We start from the raw sequence: 10,605 nt of genomic DNA, 5'->3' as shown, positions 1-10,605 counted from the left end.
CCAAGAGTATCGGAAACAACCTCTCTACCCCACAAAGGTAGGGATAAGGTCCGCGTACACCCCACCTTCCTAAGACCCCACTTGTGAGACTATCTTTGGGTATGTTGTTATTGTATCCCACATCCGAGCATCCATCCAGTTATGGCTACTGAATTATTCACCTCGTATATGCAAGGTATCCCCCAACTTGTTTGGAATTGACACATAGTTGTATGCAAGATATAGCAGAAAGCACAACGGAGGAGGAAAAGAACAAATGAAATGCATATATATAGACATCCATACTTATTGGCAATAAATATCATACTCAAAAGTAATTTTAAATAGCAGCATGGATGCACTCAAGGAAAACGAAATCCGATGATCTCTTTCAACCGTTCTTCCTCCCATTCCCAATCACAGAGGTGGTTGGATTCATGTTCAAATCAGTCTAAACCATCACATGGATTTGCAGATGTCCAGAAAACATAATGCAACATCATATAATTGTGCAATGGAACATCATATAATTGTGCATTGCATTTTAAGCGGACATACCAAAACTGTGGCCATATATCACCATTGTCAAATTAGATAATGTAGAGGATGTGAGTTCTATGAATATTGTGATCCAAAACCACAGACACAAAACTTAACGGAGCGGATGTAGCTTGTTGATCCTATGTTCTGCTTCTCTTAGATGGAGGTTCTGGCAAGGATGAAACTGATGATGCCACGACCCAAGAATCATTATAACTTTCACAGCTAAAATATGCATCAATAACGCCATTGGGACTGCCTGGAATAGATTGACATTTGCGCTTGTGGGTTTTGCAAATCTTGGATCCGGGAATGCCCATTAGCTCTACAATAAGATCATGACATTCATCAAGGGTATCCTGCTTAAAGATAAGAAACATAAGTAACACACCAACCAAATAGGCAAATTACATAGTAATAAAGAAGCCTAAAGTGGTTGAATATAGAAAAGAGAACTCAATGTGAAAGATTGCAGACCTTTCTGACGTTAAGAACAGACATAAGTTGATTAAGATAATCCATAGAATTGCAAGGTTCAATCTCATTGATGACATAAACCATTGTTGCAGTTGCAATTATAGACGGAGGATAATGCAGAAGCCTAAAATCTGCATTCAGCATGATTGAATAATCAATAAACTACCAGAATGAAAAGTCTAAAACAAACTTTCCAGATAGATATCTCACCAGTGATAATACCAAGAATGAGCTTTTGACATCTCCTCAGGAACTCCAAATGTAGATTGGTCTTCAATCCAAATCTCTGCATGATATGGTCTATGAATGAAAATGGTGTCACTGGATTCATTTTCCATTTGAGGGTGGACAACACCAGAATTTCCATTCTCTGAATAGTCTTTGCCTCAAACACATACTTTGAATTTGCTACCTAATCAACGAAATACAATCAGAACTCTCTATAACAACAATCCTCTATAACAACATTTCACTATAACAATCATGCTTTCTGTCGAACCGATCTTTCATGTTATGTTATATTATATGTTCTCTATAACAGAATTTCGCTACAGCAGCCAAAAAATATCAAAACAAAGGACGATATTATAGAGAGGTTTGATTGTATAACCATCATTAATACAACAATAACAACAACTACTAACTATTATTATCAAGTCTCAATCCTAAGCTATGTATGATCAGTTATATCAATTCTCAATACCCATTTAACTTCATTTAGACCCGTTTCAATCCAATGCTCAGTACTCGATATATTTACCACGTACATAGTCATTAAGACATTTATCTGAAATAACTTCTCTACCCCACAAAGGTAGGGGTAAGGTCCGCATACATCTTAACCTCCGTAGACCCCACTTGTGGAATTACACTGGATATGTTGTTGTATAATCATTAAGACATTTATACAAAAACCTGCATTGCCTATATTAATCAAGAAAACATAGCTACTACATACTTGAAGGTCTAACAAAAGGGGAACTTGAATCTCCTCTACTTTAGCAGCAATGGAAACACAAGCAACAGCAACAAGTTGACTCATCCATGGCTTATCTTTCTGAAAACAAACTCCAGAAATAAACCTATCAAAATAATTCACAGCTAAAACAGCAGTCAAAGCAGTGAAACCATAGTGGTCAATAACACTCAAAATCCAAACCAATGACTCTTTTCTTGACCCCACCAAAAACCCATCTGAAATTAAACTATTAAAATCAAAAAGACTCTCTTTTTCCTTTAATAACAGTGTTTCAACCTCACCATCTTCCCAAAACAAGTCAAAATCTAATAAAAATGAAGTCTTTTTCAGATTCTTGAAATTCTCATTTCTTTCTTCATCCTCAAATTGATGTTCTTCCTCACATAAGAGGGAATCAAGATTCAAGATTGGGTTTTGGGGTTGTATATTTTGTACTTGTAAATATAAAACCATTTTTCTTTTTTCTTATTTTTTTTTTCTTGTTATGTTGAAGGGAATCCTAAACACAGTAACATATCCACTGTTTCTCGCTCTACAGGACAGAAAAAGGGAGAGAGAGAGAGAGAGATATGGGAAAGAGTAGAGAGTGGAGAGATTTTAGCTGAGATTATGAGATTACTTTCACGTTTGTCCTTTTTTTTTTTCTTTTTTTTTCTTTTTTCTTTTTTTGGGCCAAAGTTTTGTCGATCTTTTTGCAGTGGATATTTATTTTCAAAGGGCTTTTGGGGTGTTTGGCGCAGGGTGAGGGAAAGGTCAAGGGGAAGACCAACAGGTTCTGCCAAAATTCAAGTCCTCCTTTGCATATCCATGTCTAAGCCATTTACTCATTTATACCCATTTGCACAATGGTACAAATCAGACATGTATTAAAAAGATAATATAGTACTCCTTCGGATTAAAAAAATTGTCCACTTAACCTTTTTTTCTTGAGTCAAAAAGAGTGTTCACTTACCAAATCAAGAAAAAATTAACTTTATTTTCCAGACTCGCCCCTATTAAGTGTTATGTGATCAAATCCCAATACCTATTTAATTAGGCAGTTTAGTCAAATTACTTATTTTTTTCGAGCAGTAAGTATTTTCTTAAGGGGTGTACAAATGTTTAAGTGAACACTCTTTTTATCTGGAGGGAGTACATTAATGAATTGATTCTATGGATGATCACTCAATTTTTAATTTATTTTCATTAGATTATTCTTTGGAAATATAAAATTATCCAATTTTTTTATACAAATATCATCGAAAGTTACTCAAGTATTATTGAAAGTTACTAAAGTATTTTTTGTAACAAAGAATCATTAAATTTTCCTAAGAATCACAACAAGTCATTAAATAATTATTTTTGTAACCAAAAAGTCATCCAATTTTGCCTAAGTATCGTATAAAATGTTCATTGCCTAAAATGTCCATTGCATTTCCTCCTAATGACTTTCGGTGGTACTTGGGTGTTGAGTGACTTCTTCATTTAAAAAGGGGAAAAGGGTCAAATATACCCCTTTACTTTAGTTTAATAGTTAAATATACCCCCCGTTAGTCAAAGTAGATAAATATACCCCTTCTGTTAGTCAAAGTATATAAATATACCCCTTCTGTTAAGAAAGTACACAAATATACCCCTCAGTCGACAGAATCCCCAATTTCACCATTAATTACCCAATTTAATTTAATTATATGTTGGGTCGGTTGTAGTGGTGGTGGGTATATTTGGGTGGAAAGAATTTAATTTGCGGGTCGGACATGGGTTTTTTTAAGTTAAATTGGGTAATTAATGGTGAAATTGGGGATTAAATGGTGAGGAGTATATTTGTGTGTTTTTAACGAAGGGGTATATTTATCTACTTTGACTAACGGAAGGGTATATTTATCTACTTTGATTAACGGAGGGTATATTTAACCATTAAATTAAAGTAGAGGGGTATATTTGACCCTTTTCCCTTTAAAAAATAGTCTAGTGACTTTTGTGATATTTAATTAAAGTTAAGTGATTTTTTCCATTACAAAAGATAGCTTAATAACTCTAGGTGCAATAAAATAAAAGTTAAATAGTCATCTATAAAATCAATCCTATGTTAATGTCATTAATAACTCAGATTGCGCTGGTTGACTAAATTATTAAATACTGAGCAAATTCAGATGATATAAGCTAAGTTATTAAAGAGAGAACAAAAAAAAGCCTAGTGCTTTTTTAAAATCGTATAATTATTCATATGTTTTATTGTATCGACTAGAATCATTCAAAATAGAACCATAATTGATAACTTAACCGCAAAATAGGATTATTGGGTTATTAATATTAAATTATCGGATTAACAGTGGGTTAACGGCTTAAAATACTTATCGGTCTATATAGTATTTTTGCTCAAATAAGGTCTTGTATATTCACTGTTAATTAAGTATATGGAAAAAATGTAAGCAAGAGAAACATGAAAGGAACAACCCTCCGTTCATAGGATGTTGGAGTTCGTGAGTTGAGTTCATAATGAATGTTTCAAACGTGAAAGGAAAGAGCCCATGCTTATTTCTCTCTACCTTGGGACTGTCTAACATCCTAATAGTAATTCATTTAGCTTTTCTCCTTATTCTTCTTTTTTTTTTTTTTTTTTTTTTTTTTTTTCCTCTTTACAATTTAGCTTTTCTCTTTAATACTCCCTTCGGTCTATTTTATTTGTCGTCCTTACTAAAAATAGATGATTTAAAATAGTTGTTATTTTAGAAAACCAAGATATAATTAACTACCTGTTTCCACCTTTACACTTACTCAATAAATATGGAGAGAGACAGAGGCGGATCTAGGATTTGAAGGTGGCGGGTGCCACAACTTTCTTCAATGTACATCTTGTTAGGAACATGTATTTGGGTCGGGTCCATCTCTTTTTAGTTTATTCGGGTCAACTTAATAGGATTTTTTTTTTATTTGCAAGTATGAAAATTACATCTCAAAAATCAAGAAATGAACATAATTAGCATCTTAAACAAGAAATCACACTCATTAACACCCATTAACAACATAAGTAAAATCAACATTTTCATCAAGGGACTTGCATCTCTTATGTATATAAAAAAATGAATTTGCACAAGTAAAATAACATCTTCAATAAGGGAATTACACCAATCAAAATAAAAAAAATAATAGAAAAGCTATTCAATAGGTAAATACTTCCTATAAGTAAATGTAGAATTAGATAAACTACAAGTTCTAAAAAATAAATCATAATGTTTTTTCTAAGTGGTGCTAACGAAATTTCCATCACAATTTAAGTAGTAAAGTGATTTAAATTGAATTTAACAATTATAGAATAGCATAATTTTTTATAATACACTCCCTTCATCCATTTTTATTTGTCCATTATACTAAAAATATATGTCCACTTTTACTTGTAGGTTATATAGTTTGCCAAGACATAATTTATCATTAAGTACTCCAATTCATTTCTCATTTTATTTATTGCTTATTAAGAGTATCCCAAATCAAATATAGACAAGTAAATATGGACGGAGGGAGTAATAAACAAAAGAAGTTATAAAAACAAAAAAAATGAATTTTGATCTCAATCCAAAATTCCAATTGAGACCCAAGTTTTTTCGATTTAAATATTCACAGATTTGAGATTAAGAGTAATGCTTAATTTAAGGGACTTTGAAGTTTCTGTTTGTGTATTCTCGTTAGAGATCACAGATAAAATAATAGAAAAGAGGAAAGACAATATAAATAATAAAAAGATAAATAGAAAATTGGGAGGGCAGAAAAGGGAATTACTGGTACAAAGGAAGTAAAAAGCGCAAAGAAAAAGGGGAGTCGAAAATGTTCAAGATAGATTTAAACTTGTGTCTACTAGCCGTGGCACTTTAATTTTGTCTAATTTACGTCTGGGGCTGACATGTTCAAATATTTAACCTAATTTAAGTAAATTACAACATAAGTATATAAAAAATTTATTAATCGAGGGGGTGCCATGCCACCCCCACCCTAAGGGGTGGATCCGCCCCTGGAGAGAGATTAATGTGGTAAAAAAGGGAGTAGTATTAAATTGTCGTAAAAAAATAAATAAGAATAATTTCATCAAATTATCATTTAGTTAATGTATTCATAAAAGGCGTAGAAAAAAATATGACAAGTAAAATCTAACTGCAGTCTGCAGAGAGGATGTCTAAACGTGCTGTATACTGATAACGAAATCAGCTTCTTAATGCAATGATTTATTCACAGAACGAGGCCTTCAAGGCATAGTATAGTTCATCTATATAAATCTGTGGAATGATTGCTTCATGTCCAACTTCATCATTTCCTTTTCTCATGTTTGTACGGCAGCAAATGAACTTTAAAACCCATGCAATCTCAATCTCATAATGGTACGAAAGGCACCAAGTACCATATTGTGATTTGTGATAGAATCATTTCATAGGATAATTAAACACGTTAACAGCCATCAATGAAGAAGTTAGACGAGACATGAAATTATTATTTGAAAGTCTTTCTTTTGAGCTAAAAGAGGGTCTGCATTATGTTGCAATGATGTAATGACTTCTGGTAATTATTAGAGTATAAGTATATTATCTGTTGGTTTCAAAAATTTCATGGCAGCAAAGGATGGGCAGAGGTGGAGCCCACGATTTAAAATTTATGGGTTCTGAATTGCCACCGGATTCATAACTCGTTTTAGTTATGTAGTTTGCAATTAAACATTATATATTTTTAATGAAATTTTTAATACAAATACAAGGTTTAACCAAAAGCTACCGAACACATACCTAATACTGTAATTCCGCTCTGAGGATGGGTCATGGCCAATGCGGATGTAAGCTATCTTATGCAATCGCATTCACAATCTTCGCATCGAACCATAAAACAAAATATGTATCAATCTTTAACTTATGTCTGGATCTTAAACTCAAGTTATTAATATGCTGGTGAAATGATTTAAAGGGTATATATTTACATTTACATTTATAATAAACGGCCCTCACGGCACACTCCTTTTGATCCTTTCCCTGTTATATATACTTCAAATTGCCCATAGTACTCCGTCGGCCGCAATATAAGTGGCCCTTTAATAAAATAAAAAAGATTGTCCCAAAATAGTTGTCACTTTACAAATTCAAGACAAAAAATAGTAGAGCAATTGTTTCCAACTATACCCTTATATTAAAGAACCACTTCTTCTTAATAGTGCTCAATTCTCAAGCAATCTCTAATAAATAGGGGTAGCATAATGTATTGGGGAAAATTCGTAGAACATAACTGGACGAATGCCATGGCGGAACGTGTCAACGGGAATGAGTCATCTCCAAGTCAGCACTCAAGTGCTGCTGGCTGTGACCAAATGACTATGGAGGTTCGTAGTGATTTGTGTTCCTGGGGGATCGAGAACCTGACGAAGCAGACGATTGAAGAGACCAATGGTCAACCGTTACAAAAAGACTTCGCACCTCCCTCGGGATATTAATAGGCATTATTGTTATCTTTATTGTCCATCATTATTACGGCATTAATTTGTAATATGTTAATGAGGCCATAATTTGTGAAATGTGCACCCTTGAGCCCAAGTATACATAGGGCCTATCATTTCACTGTAAAGACACAAGAGATTCATACAATACATACTTGATACTTGCTTTGCTCTCTAGCTATCTATTTCAGTTTGGCTTAGTAGTACGCAATTAACAGTCTTGCCCGGAGATTCTAGCTCAAAGCTCCTCCACGGCTCAGGCTATCTCAATTTTTTACTTCAATTATATTTTGTTTATATTGATCATTAACTGCAAATTACGTTGTTATTTTGGTCACTTTAATCCACGTGTCCTAGACCATGTATACAAATCTAACTGTACCAATTTAAGGGTAAACAGTTTGGCGCCCACCATGGGACCGGGACAATAGTGGTGTCATAGCGACCCTGTCTATTAAACTAATTTTTCTTTGAATTCCGTTTTGTTTTTAGCACCAACTTCAGGTATGTCACGAGTTAACAACAACCCAACGATTAGAAACAATGCTGACAACGATCTGATTGGTCCATATGGTTTGCCGCTTCGTGATCCTGTAGCAACTGATCCATCGATCCAAAACGTGAATGACGTAGCTCAGAAGAAGGTAGAATTAGCAATCTACCGGGAACCAAATTCCTACCCATAAAACTTCCAAAGAGGCGACGTAGATCATGAGGGCGCGAAATCACGCAATGAGGACAGAAATGGAAGAAATGAGGCCAATCATCGCCTCACTTTCATCCAACCCTGCCATTAGGACTGCAACTCTTGGAGAGACGCCTTTGGCCCCAGCTAATGGCAATAACGCTGTTGGTGGCTACCTGGCGGAATCAAGGAACAGAGATGCATCGGGAGGCGAGTCGGCCCCAAGAGATCCCTTTCGAGGCGCAGGTCTTACGCTTCATGAAGGAGATTACCGGCATGGTGGACAAGACTGCCAAAGAAGTCGAGAAGAATGCTAAGGAATTCCAGCGGCGTCTGAGTCAGATTCGCGGCTCCCCCGGTCATAGAAGGTCCGGATGCAAAAAAGTACATTCAGTTGGCGTACAAACCCGAAGTTGTGCCAGAGCTAATCCCTAAAAGGTTCAAAATGGCGAGCATACTGAAGTATTACGAGACGACAGACCCACAAGAGCACATAATGGCCTATACTATGGCGGTCAAGGGTAATGATCTAAAGGAAAAAAAGATTAGCCGGTTTTAATCAAGAAGTTCGGTGAAACACTCACCAAGGGAGCTTTGACTTGGTATTCCCTACTTCCCAAACACTCAATTGGTTCATTTTCTATGCTGGCCAACATGTTCATCAAGGCCCATGCGGGAGCCCGGAAGGTGAAAACTAGAAAAGCAAACATGTTCCGCATTTCACAAGGAGAATCGGAGTTACTTCGAGACTTCGTCACCGGTTTCAGAAGGAGCGGATGCTAGTGTCTGCAGTCCCAGACGAATGGGTTGTCGAAGCTTTCACCAAGGGTCTAAATCCTTTAAGTTCAGAGCATTCTTACAAACTCATGGAAAATGTATTGGAATTCTAGGCCACAACTTAGGAAGATGTGCGCAACAGGTATGAATTAAGATATGGATGGAAGATGACCTGCTAAGGACTCCAGCAGGACAACTCCCCCGAAAGATGGACAAGGAAGTCGAACCGGATCGAAACTCGTCAAAAGATCTATTTCAGCCTTACCCCGCTCCCGAAATGCCCAATGGTGTCCAATGATATCGGTCTTTGGAAAAGCCAAATGAGAGCAAAAAAGGAGATCACGACAGGAACAATCGAGGCTTGAAGAACCGGGACAAGGCTAACTCCCTGGGTTCCTCTTCTAACAAATCGAAATACCTGAAACTTTTCGACTATAATTTTAGTATTGATGAAGTGCAGATGGTGGCTGTGTTGGGGACCCATCCGGCGTCGGGTCCTTTGAAACCCTTCCGATTTGATCTTAACACTAGGGATCAGACCGTGTGGTGTGACTTCCACGACACTCATGGGCATAAGATGGCGGATTGTAGACATCTCTACGAAGAGGTAGCAAGTATGCTTAATAGGGGACATCTGCGGGAGTACTTGAGTGAAAGAGCTAAAAACCATTACGAGAGAATTGAGCCGGCAGATTCAAAGAACATTCTGGATGCCCCTCCACATATCATCAATATGATCTTTGGAGGATCCATTATCACCGGAACAACTTTCACGGTGGCCAAGAAAATGAAGATCTCGGTGATGCGGGAGAAAAGGTTTCGAGAATTACCGAATGAAGACGCCATCACTTTTACCGATGAATATACAATTGGCATCACCTTGTCCCATAACGACACCCTGGTTATCACTCTATCCATTGAATACTTCCAAGTAAAGCGCCTGTTGATTGATCTGGGGAGCTCAGCAAATATCATCCGGTGGAAAGTGGCAGAGGAAATGGGAATGCTGGGAAAAACCATATCTGCTGTAAGGACACTCGCTGGTTTTAACATGTCAAGTGAAACTACAAAGGGCGAGATCGATTTACCTGTAGAAGCTGAAGGGATCATAATGGAGACCAACTTCTATGTGATAGATGGTGAGATGCAGTATAATGCAATATTCGGGAGTATATGGCTCCACGATATTTGAGCAGTTCTTTCGACTTTGCACTTACTAGTAAAACTCCTTACTCCTGAAGGAATCAAGCAGATCAGGGGAGAGCAACTAGCACAAAGGAGATGCTTGCCATCGAGGAGCCAAAGGTCGGTGGTGCAACAACGAATGACAAATAGCAATCATAGGAGCTGGAGCCCATCCCAGAAGCAATCCAACATACTCTTTCGGAAGAGATGGGGAAAATGGATCCGAAAAATGAGGACAAACACCAGTTCCAAGGTATTTCCAGGTGCCGGACGATTCCGACGCTACCAAATCAATGGTTGAGGAACTTGAGCATATCGCTTTGCATCCTGAGTTGACAGAAAGAAAGGCATACCTGAGCACGGGGTTAACCCCGGAGCTTGGGGAAATTATTCTTCAATATCTTAAAGTTAACACTGATTGCTTTGCTTGGTCCCATAAAGATATGACAGGTATTCCTCCGAAGGTGGCGACCCACAAGCTGGGCCTAGACCTTAGTTTCCCTCCCGTACGACAGAAAAAATGGCCTATAGCAGAGG

At 36.7% G+C, this 10,605-nt stretch overlaps 1 protein-coding gene across 1 annotated transcript; it reads right to left on the bottom strand.

Annotated features, from left to right (window-relative positions):
• Window positions 1–455: 455 nt before the first annotated feature.
• LOC132036142 (cyclin-D3-3-like) lies at window positions 456–2,746 on the bottom strand. Its single transcript, XM_059426399.1, has 4 exons — window positions 1,955–2,746; window positions 1,207–1,408; window positions 997–1,127; window positions 456–878 (listed from the first exon to the last, which is right to left on the bottom strand). The coding sequence occupies exons 1-4, from the start codon at window positions 2,426–2,428 to the stop codon at window positions 660–662; spliced, it is 1,026 nt and encodes a 341-aa protein (XP_059282382.1). The 5' UTR covers window positions 2,429–2,746; the 3' UTR covers window positions 456–659.
• Window positions 2,747–10,605: the final 7,859 nt, after the last annotated feature.

Source organism: Lycium ferocissimum, chromosome 2 (assembly GCF_029784015.1).
Source record: "Lycium ferocissimum isolate CSIRO_LF1 chromosome 2, AGI_CSIRO_Lferr_CH_V1, whole genome shotgun sequence".
Lineage (NCBI taxonomy): Eukaryota > Viridiplantae > Streptophyta > Magnoliopsida > Solanales > Solanaceae > Lycium > Lycium ferocissimum.
Note: the sequence above shows the minus strand (reverse complement) of the source record. Positions and strands in the feature narration are given on the sequence as shown.